Source organism: Callospermophilus lateralis, chromosome 5 (genome assembly GCF_048772815.1).
Source record: "Callospermophilus lateralis isolate mCalLat2 chromosome 5, mCalLat2.hap1, whole genome shotgun sequence".
NCBI classification, from domain to species: Eukaryota; Metazoa; Chordata; class Mammalia; order Rodentia; family Sciuridae; genus Callospermophilus; species Callospermophilus lateralis.
In genome coordinates this window covers 42,656,076-42,677,757 of record NC_135309.1, presented here as the reverse complement: position 1 = coordinate 42,677,757, position 21,682 = coordinate 42,656,076, and the positions used below count along the sequence as shown (strand labels likewise).

Below are 21,682 nucleotides of genomic sequence, written 5' to 3'. Positions count from 1 at the left end.
TGTATACATTTACACGACCACCAGCAGTGTATGAATATAGTTTCTTTGTACCCATACCAGTATAGCATTATCAGACTTCTTGAACATTGCCAATTTGAGAGATGAAAAAGGTATTTCAATGTAGTCCTTTTTCCTTTTTCTTTTTTGCAGTGTTGGGATTAAACCCAGGGCTTCATACCTGCTAGGCAAGCACTCTGCCTCTGAGCTTATACTCCCAGCCCTTATGTTAGTACATTATTGATTATTGAATTTTTAACTTACAATATAAATGTAATCATTTTTTTATATTAAAATTATCTATAGATTCTCCTTTTTTTTTTTTTTTTTTTTGGTACCAAGCATTGCACCTAGGGGTACTTAACCACTGAGCCACATCCCCCAGCTCTTTTTTAGTTTTTATTTGGAGACAGGGTCTCAGTAAGTTGCTTAGGGCCTCACTAAATTGCTGAGGCTGACTTTGAACTTGCTGTCCTCCTGCCTTAGCCTCCTGAGCTGCTAGGATTACAGGTGGTGCCATGATGCCCAGCCTAGATTTCATTGTTAAAAAAAATATATTTTTTTAGTCATAGGTGGACACAGTATCTTTATTTTACTTTATGTGGTGCTGAGGATCGAACCCAGTGCCTCATGTATGCTAGGTGAGCGCTCTACCTCTGAGCCACAACCCCAGCCCCCTAGATTTCATTTTTAATGACATATTCTGGCTTATGAGTTTACCATATTATATATTTTTAAAAATTTTTTTATCACTGGATATTTTGGTTGTGTGAAAGTTAGATCTGTGTGAAACTTTTCTTCATTTAAAATCAGTGCCCTTGGGTATAGGGAGCCAGAAAAATACTATATTAAAGAAGGGGGTTGGGTTGTGGCTCAGTAATAGAGTGCTCGCCTCGCATGTGAGAGACCCTGAGTTTGAGCCTCAGCACCACATAAAAATAAATAAGTGAAATAAGGTAATGTGTTCAACTACAACTAAAAAATAAATATGAAAAAAATTGCATTATTTGTTTTTTTAAAAAAGAATTGTGAACATACAGACTTGCTATTTATTGCCACATTGCTTTTCAGAAAGATTGTTCAAATTTGTATTTCCTCGCTCTAGCAGTATATGAAAATACATGGTTAACTACAACCTTGCTAACATTTAAAAAAATAAAACAAACTTACTGATTATACAGGCAAATAATGAAGATTTTATTTTCATAATTTTCCCTTTTATCCTGATCTCTTGCTTTCAGGAATTGTGTGTATAAGGAATTTGTGTGTTTATATTTTCTGTTGAACATGACTTTGTTGGAGTTGCCCACATGTGTAACTCTTTAGCTGATAGAGATAGCAAGAGAGTCTCAGGAATTGAGACTCAGAAAAAACATTTACCTTTGGTCAAATGTGGCATAGTCTGTAATGAAGGTTATTAAAACTTTATAATCAGATGATAGCTCGTTTCTGGCATTGCTGCGACAAGGAAAATTGTTAATGAAGATAAGAGGTCACCTCAGTGGCATTATGGCAGGGAGATGTTGATGTGGTCACTACTTTTCAGAGTCTGATCCTTAATTTTTCAGTCTAGGTGCTGGAACTTATTTCCAGAAATTACCACATTATGTGGAGTTGTGACTGTTACTTAGCCAAACTTCAAGCTGATGTATGTACACCAAATGACACATTTCTTATGGAATAAAGACATTTTTAGTGACCAGACTACTCAGATCCACCATATATTGTACCTCTTTCTATGATGAATGTATCTAGAAAGCTGAAATAATAGTCAGAAAATGGAAACTTTAAGAGATGGTTTAACTAGTCTATGGAAAGACCTGATAAGCTATCATTGCCTTACAACAGAGGCCATTTCTGTGATGACTGGCTGATGGTTTAATTCATTTTCATTTCCCGGGCCATGGTGTTGAAAACACTACTTGAGTTTGATCTTTGGATTTTTCTATTTTAAGATTCAATCAAACTATCCCATTCCTGTAACTTATTTCTTTAAGTATAAAATGCAATATCTTGATTAGGCCACAGCTTCTTTAGAGCTTTATTTCTACATTTTCCTGTTCACTTTATTTAGATTTAGGTAGTCTAATCAAATTTGGTTGCACATTTTGCTATCTTATTTTCATATTCTAAAAGAACCTCACTGTACAGCTAAATTCAGTTTACTTCCATTTAAGGTATAACTTTAGAAATTAAAATAGTTTACTCAAATGAATACATTCTTGGGATTTCTTGTTGAAATGGTTGGGAAGATGATCATTTATGTAAACGACATAACAGTAGTGGTTCAAACATGGATTTTGGGTTCAGGAAAGTGCCAGCTCCACTTTTGATCAGTTGTCCAATTTTGGGCAAATTATTTAACATTGAAGTTTAATTTTCCTCATTTCTAAAATAATAATTTTCGCTTCATAAGGTTCTTGTGGAGATTTCAGGATAATGGATGTAAAATGAATAGGCCTGGCACTTAAAAGGTGAACAATAATTTTTAAAACAATTACACTGGCAGAGCTGGAGATATGTTCAACCTAAGGTGGATATGGAAGTGTCTTATAACTGATTTTTTCATGATTGTTTCTGAAGTCCTAGGGCTTAGTCATCTATTAATTCTAAGTCAGCAAAATTCTATTAAGTGGACACTAGGTGTCAGTGTTCACTGTTTTTTTTTTTTTAAAGATTCTAAAAAGGAACTTGTAAATTCAAACAAAATCAGGCTAAGTATTGATTGCTGTTTTATTTTAGTTCTTTTGATAGTTTTATTCAGCTCATTTCTCATAATAACTACATTCTTGATCTGTACAACTATGCCTTCTTCTTGACTGAAGACTTGATTCAGCTACCCCACCACCACCCCCTCCCCAGAAACTTTTTTTTTTTTTGCTGCTGAGGATTGAACCTAAGGCCTTGTGCATGCAAGGCAAACACTCTACCAACTGAGCCATATTGCCAGCCTCCCTTCCCTTTTTAAAAAGGTGTATTTCATCATTTACCTGAGTGGTAGAGAGATGACTAATTTGTTTAGGTTATTTATCCTGTTAGGAAACTCTGAACACTTCAGCCAGTAGCTTTATATCTACTGGAAAAAGCTTCACAGACAAGGTACTTTCTCAGAAGTCTACTTAAGGTAAAAGTAGCTGCTTTTTCTGTACATCAACATTCAATGTGTTGATATTTGCACTGATTCTACCATGAGTCAATGCACATGTGTTTTTCTTATTTCAGTCCCAATCATTGCATTGCTTTTTTTTTTCTATTGTTTCTTTATTTTTGAAAAATTTTGCCTACTAGGGGTTGAACCCAGAGGCACTTTACCACTGACCTACATCTCTAGCCTTTTCTTATTTTTTATTTTGAGATAGGCTTTCACTAAGTTGCTAATGCTGGCCCAAACTTGTGATTCTTCTGCCTCAACTTTCCAGTCAGCAAGATTACAGGCATGCACCACCCACCTGGCCATTGTATTTCTTAAAAGGTATCTTTATAGTTAGGTAGCAATACCTTAATGGCAGATTTATAGCAAAAAGAATCTTTATAGCTTTCCCTTTGGAATGTCCTATGTTATGTCCTAGCTGTGCTCAGAGAGGTAGCTTTCATGGATCACAGTGTTTTTCCCAGCTCAGCATTTCTGTTGAAAACTGGGCTTTTCTATTTTTCCCTCCCACAACAAAAGCTTTATAATTGTTTTTCTGGTATCATAATACATTCTACTTACTAATTAATATTTATGTAGGTCTTGCATTTTACAAAGTACATTGCATAATTATCTTGCTTAATTCTCATAATAATAATCTGTGTTAATACTTAAGATGAGAAAAGAGATTCAGATATGACTTACCCAAAATTACAGTTAGTAGGTGATCTAGATCTGATTCAAATACCAGACTTTCGTCTCCACAGGGTATGTTTTTTTTTACTGAAACTTAATGACTTAAGAAAAATGTTTTATATTTATTGCTGAGTGATAATGTTGAACGATTTACTATTAGTTTTGAGGCGGGGATTGTGCTGGGGATATAACCAGGACCTCATATGAGCTAGGCAAGCACTCTATCACTAAGCTACATCCTAGGCCTGTTTTTTTCTTTTTTTTTTTAAAGAAGGAGAAACCAGTTCATCTGTGCCTATGTATTTAGGATGTTACATATTTCTTTGCAGTCTTCCCAAGGGCTATTTGTTGAAGAAACTTCTGAAGAAGGAAATTCTGTACCTGCCTCACAAAGGTGAGATTGCACGTTGTTGTGAGTTCCAGTCTCTTCTGATGGTATCGACATAAAGAAGATGAACCACATGAACGAGACTACATCTGGACAACTTGCTAGGGAACTTTTAGCTCTTTTATAATATAAGCACAGACTAGGAGAAATCATTACTGTCTCCAAGTTTTCAAATATTCATCTCATAAAAGCCTAGAATATTGAGTCTGGAAGAGATCTTAGAGGTTTTCTTGTCCACCCTAGTTATTTTGGCATAAATCCCATTTATTCCTGAAAAGTGGTCATCCAGCTTCTCTTAACTAACCTAGCTTCCTTTACCAATTTGAAGTTTCTAGATTGATTTCTTTATGGGCCTTGTATTCTTCTTATCTATTTCTCCATTTGTTACTTTTCTTATGCTTATTTCCAAACCTTGTATATCTTTTAAATCTATTCTCAAGACTTACATCCTCTTTGATGCCTATAATTATATTATTCAGGCCACATAGATCCTATGCCACTTTTAATTTGTTTGTATTTCATCTTTTCTACAAATGGTTTTATTTGTATTACCTCCTCCATTAATTTTTATTGCTGATTTGTTGATAGGATTACCTTCTAAGTCTTCTTATTTTAATAATAGATGATGATTGATTGGTTATAAACTGTGGTATTAACTGGATCAGTTTTCCAACTACTTTTTCCCTTTGTTTGATGGTTGAGTTTTGGGAATTTCTCAAGAATGTAGTTTTGTATTAAGTGATTGTCATCTCCTATATAGAAGTTGAGGCCCAGTGCCATTTGCTGTAATGTAGGTAGTGTTCTTTCTTAGGCTTTTGGTGGACAGTACTAAGTATTTCTTCTTGGGCTGAAGAATATGGCTTTGGTTGATTCTCCTGTGGTTAAGACAGTTTTGGAAGTGTTTTTAACTGGAGTAGGCCTTCTGTTCCCTGTAGACCTTTCTGCTTTATTGTGGTGAGTCTGTGCAGAGCAGATGTAGGTTTTTAATAAATGATTATACACTTTGTCACCAGGAGAGAGTTGAAATTGCAGGCAATGTGGTTTGACTTCAAATTGATTAGCCCATTTTATAAATGTCAGCAAATTGTTTTGTGATGGACCCTTTGAATAGAGCCCTAATGTTACATGCAGAGTAAACTGTCTGGCTTGGGTTTGTAACAAATGCTATGAGATGTTTTATTTAGAGAGAGAAATCACTTGTGGTTTCCTGTCAAGATTTAGTTATTTATCTTGAGTCAGTGATGGCTGTTCTCTCTTTGTGGTTCTTGGTTGATATGAGAATTTGTGTTTTTAAGCGTCTTCTTGCATACTTGATCAAACTAATCATAAAATTCTGTGAAGCATGAGAGTAGTAGTTCAGATCTCTGAGCCATGTGTTTCTGTGTCAGGAGGAGTTAGTATTCCATGAACAGGCAGGGAAAACCAGAAGGTTGGATGAGGGAAGCTATTCATAATTAAGTTTTCCTTGGAAGAGAGATTGAACTTATATGGACAGATTTTTGCTATGAGATAGTTTGGAATTGTATTTCATTTTTGTTGTTTGGAAAGCTACATCTTGAGATAAAGAGGAAATGTAACTGTGAGGTGATGGAAAAGTTAATGTGCTGTCGGGAGAATCTCTATCTACTTTACATGTCTCTAGCCTTCAGAAGGCTGAAATGGAGGCTATAAAACACCTTTGACATTTTTTTGTTGAAGTGGAATTGTTTGTCTTCTGTGATATTTGCAGATAATGCTTATCCTTCCACCTTCCTTTGTGAAGACTCCAAAAGGGGGTTTCTTTTCCTTCAGTTATTTCACTGGAACCAAAGTTATAAGCATGTTTATTTTCCCTGTTTCTGGCCTAGAGTTTTCACTATGGACTCCTTGCTTTCCTGTTGTGCCTTTGTGGTATTGGACAGCAGGTATCAGATTGCTTGTGGCTTTGTGAATGACTCACTGTTGTTTTGGCCTGGTATTCTGATTTATTTTACTGGGAATTCACCTGGAGTTTGGTTCTTTTCCAGCATTGCTGCTTTGACCAGTAAGAGAAGCTTAGTCCTTATGCCAGAGAGTTCTGCAGAAGAAATCACTGTTTGTCCTGGTAAGCACTTTCCTATGATTTTATTGGATTTCTGATACCTTGCTAACTATCTTTTCATTCCTGACTGTTTAAACCATTTTCTGACTGTTCAGACCATTCTCAGAAAGCATATGTGTGATTGATATATACACACACACATACATATAGATGCATCCTTATATATGTTTATATTTTTAATGCTCTATTGTTGGCTCTGATTCTCAATCTTTTCTTTTTCTAGGGGTAATTTGGTTTTGAAATTAACATGATTTTTTTTTTGGTCTTCTTTTTGTCTACTTAACAGAAATGGCAGCAAAGAATTAGGAATAACCCTTACTTAACTGCACATGCAGAGCCAATAGGCTTTTATGTTTTGGTTATGTGTGCTCTAAAAGTTGGACTGTCCTCTTGTCTGCTTCATTAAGCAGATTTTTTCTCTCAGCCTTTAACTAGTTTTGACATGGCCATTCATTATTTTGTTTTGTTTGCATTTTTTGCATAGTGGGTCCAGAAATTGAATTTTGCACACAGTTCTGTGATCAGCTTCTTAGCAGGATACCCTGGTTAAGTGTGATAGTTTGCTTTTTGTTAATTGTAGAAATTAAAAGGTACTTATCTTGCTTTAGGCATAAGAGGAACTCTTTCAGAGTTGCATATGGATGTATTTACATATACAAAGTAATTTTTTTAATAATGAAATTTATTTTATTTTTTTTTTAATTGTTAATGGACCTTTATTTTATTTATTGATATGTGGTGCTGAGAACCAAACCCGGGGCCTCACACATGCTAGGCATGCGCTCTGCCACTGAGCCACAACCCCAGGCCACATATACAAAGTAATTTTAAATTAACTAAAATACCTACTATCTAATAGAATTCTCGAGTTGAATCACTGTATGATATATAAAGAATTTTTTTTGTGATGTAAATCATTACCTTTTTTTGGTGCCAGGGATTGAACACAGGAGCACTTAACCACTTTTTTGTTTTTTTATTTTGAAACAGGGTTTCAGGGCCTTGCTAAGTTGCTGAGGCTGCCCTTGAACTTGGAATTCTTCTGATTCAGCCCCCTGAGCCACTGGGATTACATGCTTGACTAAACCACTACATTTAAAAAAAACTTTTTTTTCTTGTATTTATAGATGGACAGAATGCCTTTATTTTATTTGTTTATTTTACATGGTGCTGTGGATTGAACCCAGTGCCTCATGCATGCTGGGCACGCGCTCTGCCACTGACCTACAGCCCCAGTCATAAACCACTACTTTTTAAGAAACTTTTTTCTTTTTAAAAAGTAGAGCTCCCCTCCCCCCCAAAAAAGTGGAGCCCATTATATTTATCAATAATTTCATTCATGTGAGATTGAGGAACTTCTTAATGTTTAAATTCTTTGGACAACAAGTGATGTACGGATGTTTCTATCAGTCATCTGGGTTTCCTTCAGGTCTTTATATATAGTCTGTCAGGATTAGAGATAGTCAGTTTTCTTGTTTGCTTTTCTTCAGGTTTTTTTTTTTTTCCCCAAAGAGACTTGGAAACAAAGGAAAGCCCTGGAAATATTTTAAAATATTTGTTAGCCTATCATGAAGTTTTATTCATTTTAAAAATACATTTATGTTGATTTTTATTGAAAGCAGTTCCTTAGTTCATTTGAAAGGTATTTGGATCATTGCCTAATAATACCCATTAGGAGACCCCATTACAAAGTGCTGAGATTTTGGCAGGAGCATTCAAGAAAGCTATGTACTATCTTCATGAAAAGAAAGCTTAATCTCTTAATCTCTGTCTGGGATTCCTGCATCATGCCATCTTTCGGTGAAGTCATCTAGTCTACCTATTTTGGATATGGCATGTGACGTCACATAGGATATTGTCGGAGGAACCTCCAAATATAATGATCTTGAAAGTCCTAGTTAGTGAGAGAAGGAAAAGCAAGCCCTTAATGACTGAGGTTAAATAACTTTTATGATCATGACTTGCTGTCATTAGCCTGCAAATGAAGTCCAAATATTTTCTGATATAAACTACTTCTAAATGAGATTGCAAAAGGTTTTCAAAATACTAATGTTCCCTTTGCTAAGAAAGTAGAACTAGTTCTCCATGAAACCAAACAAACTCCTGAATTTCTTTTTTGATATAGAATTTTTAAGCTATGCATCTAAATTGTACCAAAAAATTGTTCTAAATGGGTTGAAGCACAAATTGAATATAATAGTTTGTTATCTGTTTCCTTTTGTCTCATATTTCTGACAGTTTCAGGGGTCTGATACTCAAAATTCATTATCTTTCTAGTGTTATTTACTTTGTTTGAAGAGGCAAGATTAGAGACATATTGTGCCCACATTGCACATGCTGGTAGCATTGTTTATTTCTGAGGAGCTAACACCTTCTTGAGTTGTTTGTAGTTGGACATTCAGCTATTCACATAAAGCTTAGTTAAAGACTTTTTATTATTGCAGTAGTCCAAGTAGTGAGCAGCTCTCATTTTTGAACAGACTAAATGTCTTTTATAATACACTCTCTCAGGGAAACTTAAAGAAGATTTTGAAGTATGTGCACTATAAGCCTTTTTCCATCAAGAGGATAAAAATCTGTGTATCCAATTTCAAAAAAAATCGTGATGTATTAAAATACATTTATTATTAGAAGTGTATTTAACCCTTTTTTAATGATTCAGAAAATATTTTGAATCTTTTTTTAATATTTATTTTTTAGTTTTAGGTGGACACAACATCTTTATTTTATTCTTTTTTATGTGGTTCTGAGGATCAAACCCAGTGCTTCAGATGTGCCAGGCAAGCCACTTGAGCTATATCTCCAGTCCTAGAATCATGTAGATAGTTTGTTTGCCTAACTCTGGCTATTTATTGTATTTGTGAAGCACAAAAGTATCAGTTAGAAATAGTAAGTACAGTATCAAATAACAGAGAACTTACAGGATTTGCCTTCTGAGATAAATTATTTGTCTCAGTTTGGGCTGAAACAATAAAATATGTACACTGTGGCTTGTAAACAACAGAAATTTATTTCTCACAGTTCTGGAGAATGGGGAGTCCAGGATCAAGGCCTCTGCAGATTCTGTGTCTGGTGAGAGCCTGCTTCCTTGTTCATAGATGGCACCTTTTCACTGTGTTCACACATGGCAGAAAGAGCTCTCTGACCTCCTTTTCCTTTTTTTTTTTTTTAATATTTATTTTTTTAGTTATAGATGGACACAATATCTTTATTTTATTTTTATGTGGTGCTGAGGATCGAACCCAGTGCCCCACACATGCTAGTCGGGTGCTCTACCTCTGAGCCACAACCCCAGCCCTCTGAGCTCCCTTTTATAAGGGCACTAATTTCATTCTTGAGGTCTTTTCCCTTATATTCTAATTTCCTCCCAATCTACTTCAAATATCATCACATTGGGGGTTAGGATTTCAACCTAACATATGGAGTTTGGGAGGGATATAAAATGCACTTTCTGATTTCTTTTATAGAGTTTTTGTCATTTGATGTTTAATTACTGTGTGGTATTTTTTTGGGGGGGGGGCGGGGAGTACCAGGGATTGAACTTGGGGCCACTGAGCCACATTCCCAGCCCAATTTTGTATTTTATTTAGAGACAGAGTCTCACTGAGTTGCTTAATGCTTCGTTTTTGCTGAGGCTGGCTTTGAACTCGCGATCCTCCTGCCTTAGCCTCTCAAGCTGTTGGGATTACAGGCATGTGCCACTGTGCCCAGCAGTTACTATGCTTTTGTTATATTAAATGACAGTTGTCTAGAGCAGAGGTTAGCAGAGGCTAGCAGAGGTTAGCAGACTTAAGCAGTTTTTCACTTATTTTTTCTCCCACCTCCCATCTTTTAAATAAAAGAAGACTAGTAAATATTTTAGGCTGTTTGGGACATGAGTCTGTTGAAACTACTCATCTCTGTTGTTTTAGTGCAAAGGCAGCCATAGGTAATATATAGATGAATGAGTGTGGCTATGTTTCAATAGAACCTTATTTATAAAAATGGACACCCAGCTGGATTTGACCCATAGAGCTGTGTATAATTTCCTAGCCCCTAAACCAGACTATAAGGGACTCACAAGTTGCATCTCCATACTAACTATAGATAGTAGAGTGTCTGGGACTTGTTCAATTAATATTTGTTAAATTAATTTTGAATTTATAGATGCTGCTTAAAGAATGTATTGAAAAAAGGCATATCTTTGTCCAGAATGCATACTCTATTTCTGGTCCCAATTTCTGTTTTCCTAATCACCTCTTTAACCTCATGCCAACCTAATGTTGGCATGTTTTTGTTAATATAGTTTGGAACTAGAACTACAGGGGAAATAAGCTAAATGGATCAACTGGTGAACAGATAAACAAACTGTGAAATATTCATATAATGGAGAACCAGTAAAAAGGAGTGAACGACTAACATATGGGCAACATTTCAGAAACATTATGCTAAGTGAAAGAAGCTAGACACAAGACTGTATATACTATGTGATTTCAAGTATATGACATTTTAGAAAAGGCAAAACTATAGGAACATAAAGTAGATACTTATAATTAACTTAATGGAGTATTGGGAAAGATTTTTATTATTTATTTATTTGGTACCGAGGATTGAACCCAGGGCCACGTAACTATTGAGCCACATCCCCAGCCCTTTTTTATATATTTTATTTAGAGACAGGGTCTTATTGAGTTGCTTAGGGCCTCGCTAAGTTGCTGAGGCTGGCTTAGAACTCATGATCCTACTGCCTTACCCTGCTGAGCTGCTGAGATTACAGGCATGCACTGCCCCACCCAACTGTTTTTTATTTTTATTGTAGTGGTAGTTACGTGATATAAATTGTACCATGTATAATTGGTATATTTGTTAAAACTCACCAAATTGTACATTGAAAATTGGTGAATTCTGTTATATGTAAATTATGCCAATAAAGCTTTAAGAGGAAACAGACTAGATCTATATTGCCATTACAATAAACAAAGGGTAAAATAGGTGTTTGTTTTTTTTAATTATTAAAACTCAAAATGAAAATTCATGGAATCTTAATTTTTTTAATTACAGAGACACAGCTAAGTTCCCCTGAAACTCTTGACCTTGAAAGAGAAGACTCTCCTGGTAGCAGAGAAACCCTGGATGAAGTAAGAATAATAATGGGAGACAAGGAGATGAATATTCTCCTCTATAGTTTTTCTTAGTTTTTTAATCCTGCTGGTTGTCTTTTTTCTAATGCAGTGTTGACTTTGGCTGAAAAGATTTAGGTGGCATAGGATTTTAGCTTTGGGGACATTTATCTCATGGAGAAATTTTTATAATTAAGATCAGTTTAGCGTTGTTTCTAAAAATAAAAGTAGTTGCTATTTCTTGAATATTTTTATATGCATTATTTCTGTTACAGATGGGGAAACAGAGGCTTAGGATGTTGAATTTGCACTAGTTCTTACTGCTATTAATAATAGAAACTAGAATTTGAATATTGGTTTGTCTCCGAAGTTCTAGGGCATTTTCTCTTACATACTGATATACAACAGAGATGAACAATCTTGGGAAAAATAACTATATGAAATAAATTTTCAGTCCTAATTTTAAAATGTTATTAGAAATAACAAACCCAAGTTAAAATATATTTTCATTACTACCTTTTGTAGCTAACATTACATATCTTGCAAGAGCCATAAAGCTGATTGGTAGAAACTCATACTTCTGATTAAGATTCTTAGTGTATATTTTTCATGTTGAGTCTGACACAGCAATTTAACTACTAGGAATTCTTTTAAAGAATTTAAGGTTTTAATCTATTGCTATGAAAAGCACTTAAAAATTAAGCAAATTCTTCTCTGGAAATAAAGATTTTGGTTATATTTGTGTTTACTATCTTGAACTGGCACCTTAAAAAATACTTAATTCTCATTCCTTTTTATACTCTAGGTTTCTCCTCCTTATCGCGTGTGTGTGTGTGTGTGTGTGTGTGTGTGTCTCGTGCTGAGGATCTATCCCAGGATCTTATGCATGCTAGGCAAGCACTGTACCACCGAGCTGCATCCTTTGATTTTTTTTTGAAAACAGTTTTTACCTTAAAAGTTAAATCTCTTCCTTAGTACTTCCCTTTCCCAGTACTGCAGGTAACTGGGTAGAAATTCTGCTTTCATGAATCATGCACACTGCTGGTTCCTTGAAACCTGATTCGTCACAACTGATAGACCAGGATTTCCTGATACGAGTCAGGGTAGGAAAGTTGATGACACTTCCTTCCTCAGAGGTACTGAGGACACATCTTGCTAGATAATGTCAGAATGGCCTCTAGGTCCTTTTCCTAGCAAGGACACGGCCTTCTAAATGGGAACAGGGGATCAGAGTAGTAATAACATAGTTATCCAAACATACAGAAAAAGCCTTATAGAAGCCTTTAATTAGTTCATCAAGGCTGATTTCTTACCCATCCGTGATTGCAAAGGATACTATTTTGGGGGTCAAAAAAACGTGAATCCTATTTGGAATTTATAGTGTGCATTCTGCACTACTCTGCCTCAAACAGTAGAGTTGTATAGCCTTTCTCACTTTAAATGTCCTCTTTTTCTATCTCTGTTAGCTGATATCTGGATATTCCTAAGTAGCCAGAAGTTTCCATTAAAAGAAGTTAAAAATACTGTGGTTTTTAAGTCATCGAATAATCACTTATTAGTTACAAGAAAGAATTGGATATTTTCTGTGCATAAAAAGGATGTGGACTCTTGTGTTTGAAATCTGTGAATACAGTTTTTTGTCTTTTATTGAAAGATGGTATGGTATAGTGTAAGGTTCTTGCACATTGGAATTAGAAGACATGGGTTTGAATGCCAGTCCCACCACTTTGTGATGTTGGACAGATTCATTGTTTATTCATTTATTAGGCAGGTTTTTATGGTTTTTATACTTTGTATTATTCATTGTTTTAAGACTCTTAGAGATGCCAAGATAAATTTAAAAAAAAAAAATGATGTTCCTGCCTTCACTGGGTTCTGATAAGGGAGAAAATAGGCACATAAACAGATAATTATAATGTGGTCTGACAAATGTCATAGTAGATTCCTAGGGTATTAATGCAGCACAGAAGAGGACCGCTCTTCTGAATTTCACCTCTTCATATGAAAATTGTAGGCAAAATATTTTTATTTTGGGGGGTTGCTCTTCAGATTAAATTAGATAAAGATTATAAGACACTTAGCAGAGATTTGGTACAAGTAGAAGTGTGCATGTGGAAACAGTTACTATTTTACTGCTTTGTGAGTATTGTGGCTGTTCAGTGATATTAGCTTACCAGTGATGGGTAGTTGCTCAGCACTGCTAAAGTCTGTGGAATAGCTGTGGCAGAATTGCAGCCCCTCTTGATTTGATTTCCCACAGAAGTCAGGTTTCTTTGAAAATAATGGTTTCTCAATATCATGCCTATTGTTTCCCTTAGTTGGATTCTCAGATAAATATTCTGTTTTCAGAGGAGTTAATAGAAATTATTCAGAGTTAAACAGTAAGTTTAATGAGTAATTTTTTTAAAGGTAACTTGTGTTAGAGTCCTAAATGGTAAGGAGAAAGATCTGAATAAATGACTTTCTAAACTACATCTAAACTGGGGGAAGGATAGAGGGTTTGGTAATTTGTAGAACATGCCTTTTTTTTCCACTGGGTTCTTTTCTTGAGGTGAGGTTCCTTTTGAAGCCAAAAGGTAAGAACCAACCCTTTAAGGAATTAAGAATCAGTGTCTGAGTGCCACTTTTAAGAAATTGCTGTTTAGTATTTTTAAAAAAGTAGAAATCATTCTGCAAAATCTACACAGATAAAAGCTGTGTTGCTTGTATTTTCCTCTTTGAGGTTCCTCTGTAGTAGTTAATTTAAATAGACCTTTTTAATGGTATTGGGGGAAATATCTTATTTTTAATATAAAAATTTTCAGAAAGCTTCTGGTTTTCCTGTGAATGTGGTTGGAAATAGTCTCATATCCATAAAATAATAATAAAGATTACTTCCTTTCAAATATATTAATAGTTTTGGGTACATTCTCTGCACTTTATAGAGTGGCAATGAATACAAAAGGAGTGTTATAGTGCTATTGTGAGCACCAGTGACACTCATGTTATCTCTGTACTTGGTGAACTTTAGAATTTCAAGTAACTGCTCAATCATCACTAACTTTCAGTAACTCAAGAATGCTTGTAAATTTTAGGATTTATTGATTTCTCTCTCTGCTCAAATTGCTTTGCCTGTACAAGACAACTTTTTCTTATGAGTTGTTTGAACAGAGGAACCTGAATTTTTGAGAAGCTCAGTGTCTAGGCTTAGAATAACAGCACCTAGAAATTCCAGACCCACTTGACTTTCTGTACCTCCAAGAGAATAATAAAATCATGTAATCTCCCTGGTATGTTCGGGTTCAACTTCTAAAAACAAATGAGAAGGGAGGCTGTTTTTGCTTATGCCATTTTCATTAATGAAAATACTGAAAGTTTTGATGTGAATTAGGCCTCGGTTTGAGTCTAGATTATTCACTTACTAACTTTGTGTTCAGCAGATTACTTTACCTTTCCAAGCTTCAATTTTCCTTTCTATACTACTGGAGCTAGTGATACCTATGTCCAGTTGGATTGTGAGGGATGGATATGGAAAATGCATGGCAGAGCCTGGCATAGTGTAAGAACTTAACCACTGTTAGTTCCTTTCTCATCTTTCTGTTTTTCCCTATCTAGAATATGTCTTTTTAATAGTAAGTAAGTGTGTTTGGCTTGGTATTTAGAAGGTCTGTTTCTATCTCTGCTGGATTCCACTCACAAGCAGTAGATTTTAGAAATGGTCCAAATTTACAAACCAAAACCAAAAAATAAACAACAACCAAACAACCACAGTTGATTCAGAGGTTAAATTACCTATCCATTGCAATTTGGGTCCTATTTTGTTTTTATACCGGATGAGGACTTCTTTTTTTCACCCTGTAGTAAGGTATAATGACAGCCCAGATGCTCCTTGGTCTTAAGTGGAAGCAGTAGCTGTGCAGGACTGTTACACATTGATTGGATAGGACATGCTGTCCTTTGAAGCAAGAGTTAGGCAGTAGTGCTGCAGTGCCCACGCATATTGTTGAATTAATCACTGCAGAGTCCCTGACTCTGACTAACCTATGTAGGTAAAATAAAACTGCCTTTGAGAGACACTGGCAACTATAGGAGAAATGATGACTATAAAACACTGAGGAGTAAAGAAAGTTTAAGTGTGGTTTCAACAGAATTGATTATCTTAGTGATGACTTTTCTATGGCTCTTTGGGTCTTTGTGTCCCCTTTCAGTCCAAAAAGTCACAAATTAAACACAAGGGTGTTATTTCTTTTTGGTATAAGCACAGACCTAGGCTCTTAGCTTAAATTCTAATCGTGCTACTTTTGGCTTAGAATCTTTTGTTTTTTAATGCCTTTTATCTTAAAGTTTCAATGATCACAGTTTTCTTTTTTATGAGATTGAAAAGCATCTCTAAGATGCTATTGAAATATAAAATGTGAAACACAAGAGATAAACAGTATACTTGGGCAATGAATACCGTGCAGTGTGGTAGATAGAGGCCAGTGTCCTCAAGGTTTAGAGCTATCTAGGTAGTCCTTGTTTTGAATTTCAACTCTGACATCTATTTGTTTGTGTGTGACACTGTGCAAGTTCCCTTACTGTTTGGGGCAATACTTTTCTCATGTCTATGCCTTTGTAAGAATGTGAGAATTAAATAAGTAATTCATACATAGGGCTTAGTGTATAGCTGGCAACTTAGTATAGTTAAGTATTAACTATAAGAGTAGTGTCTCCCAGGCCTTAGCCCTGAATTTGATACGTTGATTGGTATTGTCTCTTGGAAAGTAATTGGGATACAATCTTTAGTGGGAAAGATAGATGATAAGCTAAAGATGTTACAATTCCTGTTTGTCACGTTCTTCAGGTTGGTAACAGGGAAGATGCTGAGAAGGATATGCCTACTTCTACCTTCTCATCTAGTACCCAGGTATCCTGCCCATTATGTGATCAAGGCTTCCCATCCACAAAGATTGAGCGACATGCTATGTACTGCAATGGTCTGATGGAGCAAGAAGCAGGTAAAGACTCATCAGGACAGCCAGACTCTTATTTGTATGTGGTTTTGTAATCCTCTACAATTCAATGTAGGGAAAGCCGCTTTTCTTCAAAGTTAAAGTTGCTTTTTTTTTTTTTTTGTAGTTAATTTTCTGATACTTTTATGGTTTTTATTTGTTTTAGTATGTTGTTACTTGGACCTTAGGAGTGGGGAAGGAAAAACCCTTTCCTCTTTTAATGTTTCAACTTATTTGCTATAGGTAGGCCAAAGACCAGTACAATGCAGTAGTTGCAATCCCAACTCATATATTCAAATATTGAGATTCTGTAGAACTTGAGAATCTAAGTCTAGTGTTACCTATTTTTTATTCAAAATAAGTCTCTTCTGACTTTTTTGTTTGTTTAAGATAGAAATTCTACCTGGAGATAGCAGCTGAAAAATAACCCTAATTTATACCCGTATCCCACATGTCTCTGCTGAGTTACCCTGGAGCTATTGGTTTATATCTCTGAGAGTATACCAAAAGCCAGATATATAGTATAGTTTGGAGGGGTGTGTGTGTGTGTGTGTGTGTGTGTGTGTGTGTGTTGATACTGGGGATTGAACCTAGGGTGCTTTGCCACTGAACTACATCCCCAGTCCTTTTTATTTTTTTATTTTGATACAGGGTCTTGCTCAGTTGCTGAGGCTGGACTTAAACTTGTGATCTTCCTATCTCAGCCTCCTGAGTTGCTGGGATTATAGGCATGTCTGGCCAGTGTGAGATATTGTTTAAGAAAATCTTCTTGTTAATCACACTCCTTGAAATATCATCCTGATCCTTCCTTTCTATGATTTCTACCTCTAAATATAGTAGCATTAGCATAGCTACCTTTCTGTGATCTGTCATATTGAATATAACCCTTATATAGTAGGTGTTGCAACATTCTCTGCTTGATTCCTATAACAGATGTATTTAAATCTGAAATCATATAATTGTGAAGTATTTTATAAATTAAAATTTCCAAAAATAAATGAATAGTATTTAATTTTTCTGAAGTAGTATACATCTTAGTTATTAAATAAGAAAGTATGTAAACTTGTAATTTAATGTTTGTGGATTTTTCTGATTATTAAGTAGTACATGTTCCTTGTAATAATAATAATGGCTTACACTTATTGAATAATTAAAAGTGAGTATTTAGGCATTATTTTCATACATGGGAGGCTAAATGAGACATTTTCAGAAAAGGGCTTAGCAGTGTTTAGCACACAGTAAGTACTTAAGAAGCATTAGCTACTATTATTATTCCCAATAGTGAAATTCCCTAGGTCAAAGATTTTGTGATCATTTTAAAAGAGCTTTATATATAGCATTGTAGTCTTTCAATTAGAATGAAGTTTGCAGACCTAAATCTGGCTGTCAACTCCTTTTAACAGAAGAGTACTAAAGGAATGGAGTCTAGCTGCAGTTTCAATTTGACACAGTTCTTTAGTCTGATTTTTTTTTTCTTTTTTCTTTTTTTAAGCTGAGAGTTTCAGTGACTGAAAGAATTCTGGGGCCAAGCCTTTAGTGTCCAGAGAGGGAAGAGATGATTCTATCTTACTATGCATGCTTACTCACTGGTATTGGTCATCTGAGTCAATCACTTATTCAGTACGAGGTCTAGAAATAAATGAGTTTGAGAAGCTGAATGTCCCTGTGAACTCTAAGAGTAGATAACTTTCTTCAAGTCCAAATTATTAGGTAAAGAGTAAAATAGAGAGGCTAGGGTTGTGGCTCAGTGGTAGAGTGCTCACCTAGTATGCATGAGGCACTGGGTGTGATCCTCAGCACCACATAAAAATAAATAAAATAAAGCCCATCAACAACTGAAAAAATATTAAAAAAAAAAAAAAGAAGAAGAAGAAGAAGAATATAGAGTATCTCCTACCGGTATCTCCCACATCAAACTTTGCTATTTTGTGCTTCAATAGGAACCTCTGGCATTCATTACTGTCAGATATCTATAAGCTACATGGTATTTGCATTCAGGCCTTTTCCTTACTAGAGTATGGCAGGGAAATATTTGCTGTAAAAGAATTTGGGCCTGTGTTTTAATTTTCTCAGATCAAATGCAGACTTGCATTACCAATACCAGGTTGTTCTTATTGAACTTGTTAAGCTGATACGATCAGGTGGACAAAATAGACTGAGACTAACTAACTGTCTTCATCATTCAGGCAGAGCCTTTCAGGTTCTTATTTTACTGGGTCCAGGGTCAGTGACTCAGTCTGATGCTGCTCAATTGGATTTGCTTTCTGGGTCTTGTGGACTTTCAGACATTTTAGGTATAAATGTGTTTTCTGACATAATAGAAAGTCCTAATATTCTAATAGCCCTGATACTATATGTCATCCTAATGTCTCAGACTCTGTCTGAAGATGTTGTTACCAGCAGCCAAGCCAGGCAAATTGCCTGGAACCCTGGTGGCCAGATTTGGTCATTCCTCTGCATAAGAAATAAGTAAATGATGTAAAAAGGGAAAATGATTTTTACACAGCTTCATCAAACTGGGGAGAAGCAGCTAGATTGTTTCTCTATTGGTCCCATGGAAGCAGTTACAATTTATAGAAACAAAAGCTGGTGATATACATATGTAGATTTAGCTAGACTGTGCTTATCCAGAGAATATGTCAGTTTTAGCTTTCTTGGCATCTGTCTGCATCATGAGGAAGTTTTTAATTCTCAGCATGAGGAAGTTCAGGAGCTCTCTGTTATATCCTGAATAACAATCAATCTTTCTTTTTCATAGGGATATTTGTTTTGAGCTATCTAGAACATTACATTCTTCTTTTCAATGTCAACTCATCTAGATCCTTTTTGCCACTGATTCTTAATTACCTTTTAATTCATCCCAATACTTATGAAATACTTTTTAAATTGTGGTAGGCCTTACTTATGGAGTTTGCTAAGGAAGTTTAAGATAAGATTTCTGCCATCAAGGAACTTGCAGTCTCATTGGGGAAATAAGCATTTACCTAAGAAATTAATTACAAAATGATACAGAGTGAATGGTTTATACCCAAGTGAATGTCCCTGAAAGTAAGTATAATCAGAGAAAAGTGCCACTGAATTGGAATGATGTCCCAGAGACATCATTTAGTCTAGACTGTGAAATCTGGGTGGGTTTAAATAAACCTATAAGAGAGTAGGGGGCCCTTTATCCTCCTGTGAGTTTAAATAAGAAGCAAAGACAATGGCCACTGATCAATAATTCTAATAGTGTTAACTTGTTAACCAAACTTACCTTTTTTGGTGACATTTTAGGCCCAATGAGAGAGTCTGGAGCAGGGAATCCTCATTAGAACCACCCTATGTCTACTTATTCCTCTACTTTCTTGGAAACAGAGTTTGGGGGTATAGGTAGGCTGGAGAAGTGGTTAGAGGAATTGTGTGAAGAACCTATTAGTGTGTGTGTCAGTCCTTAGTAAATTTGACCTCTTAACTTGATTTCCCCAGTAGCTTACCTGTCCTTATTTTCTTGCCAGATGTAAATTAGTGATTGATTTTGTTCAACTTTGTGACATGACCAAGGCCTGGCCACCAGTGCAAGGAAACCTTTTCCTGCTGTACAAGGAAAAGTTACTCTTTTGAAGACCTAACAGGTTGAGAGATCATTAGCGCCATGTCTAAGGGGTGGAATAAGAGACGACTTTCAACCCAGAATTAAGTATCCAGTTTCCCCCTCCTGTTTTTCTGTGAAGCTGATCCTAGAGATGCTTGATTTGGTTGTGTAAGAGAAATAGTAATTAGAGTCATTTACATGAAGCACCTACCATTTATGCCTAGTTACCATGCAGCACAATAACAATTATGCATATCATTAAATATGTGTCTGATTAACTTTGCTGTAAGTTTTATTTGATTATCATACTGTATTCTGGTTAAGTTGGTTTGTCTGCTCAGTTTGCTCAATGACATGGCTATATATTGAGCACTATGAAAAAAAATTGAGGACTGTTGTTTAAAGGCATCATCTGAGAGGTAAGATTTGCTAAATTGACCTAGACAAGAACAAAGGCAGATTGCCTTTGCTTTCACTTTCTGCAAAATGTATTTGAGATAATTTTTACTCAAAATGTATTTGAGATCATTTGGGAAGAATAAAGCTCTGTACTTACTCATTCAATAAATATATATTAATAACCTGCTATATTCCAGATACAGTGAACAGAATATTTCAAGTTCCTATTTCCATGGAGTTTTTAATCTAGTACTGGGAGCAAATAATGGAAAATAAATATGTGGTATGTCACACAGTGATAGGTATTTTAGAGAAAAAAATAACAGCAGAAGAGCGGGATAGGGAGTACTAAGGTTAGGAAGTAGCAATTTAAAATTGGTGGTCAATGAAGGTCCTATTGAGAAGATGGCATTTGAGTAGATACTAAAGGAAGTGAAGGAATTTTGAGACAGGGAGGAGAAAGTGTAACAGGCAGAGAAACCAGTAAATTTAAAGATCCTGGGGTTTGAACAGCCTAGAGTAAGGCTGGAGTTGAATAAATGAGAGAGAAAATGAGACCAGAGAGAGAATTGGGGAAGGGAGGGGTAGGCAGACCAGGTACTCTTGGGCCTTAATAAGATCTTTGGCTTTTTCTCTGGACAAGGGAGTAACCATTAGAGGGATTTGAGCAAAGAAGTAATGTTAAGTAAAGGATCACTTTGATTGCTGAATAGAAAATAGATTATTAGAATAGGGACAAGGCTGGAAGGTAGGAGATCAGAGTCAACATCTCATATTTGGCAATATGATAGTGGAAGAAATGTGGGCTGTGTGACTAGATAAAGCTGGACTTAAATTTTAACTGTGTTAGGACCAGGCTCCATATTTCTAAAATTAGTTTGACAGTATCAGGATTGTCATGAGAATCTGAGTCACTTTATAAAGTATGTAGCTCTGTGCTTAAATATTCAATAAATGTTGCTATTATTATTGACTATTTTTTCCTGTATATTTAGTTTTTCTGAGGTCTGTGTTTCTATGTGCTAGTACATAAAGGATAAGCTATCAGTTGGATAGAACTAAAGGGAAGATAAAAGGCCTAAAAGTCAAAGTGATAAGAATAAATTAGTAAAAAATAGATCATAGGAGAGTTAGGGAAACTGAAGACATTAACTATATACATTTTGGACCTAGATAGAGGTCCAAGTGCGGCTTACAGTTAGGATACTGGTTGGAGGGGATTTTCTCTTCAGAAAGATCTCCAGAAAAATAATGTTGGGGGCCAGGTGCTATGGCGCACACCTGTAATCCCGGCAGCGTGGGAGGCTGAGGCAGGAGGATTTCGAGTTCAAAGCCAGGCTCAGCAATGGTGA

At 35.6% G+C, this 21,682-nt stretch overlaps 1 protein-coding gene across 1 annotated transcript in view; it reads left to right on the top strand.

The window, feature by feature from the left end:
• The window catches only part of Uimc1 (ubiquitin interaction motif containing 1), a 119,746-nt gene that overhangs the window by 62,189 nt on the left and 35,875 nt on the right, over positions 1 to 21,682 (top strand). The window contains exons 7-10 of the mRNA XM_076855839.2: positions 4,153 to 4,217; positions 6,218 to 6,294; positions 11,332 to 11,408; positions 16,213 to 16,366. Of these exons, the coding sequence (XP_076711954.2) occupies positions 4,153 to 4,217; positions 6,218 to 6,294; positions 11,332 to 11,408; positions 16,213 to 16,366 (373 nt within the window). The remainder of the gene's footprint in view (positions 1 to 4,152; positions 4,218 to 6,217; positions 6,295 to 11,331; positions 11,409 to 16,212; positions 16,367 to 21,682) is intronic.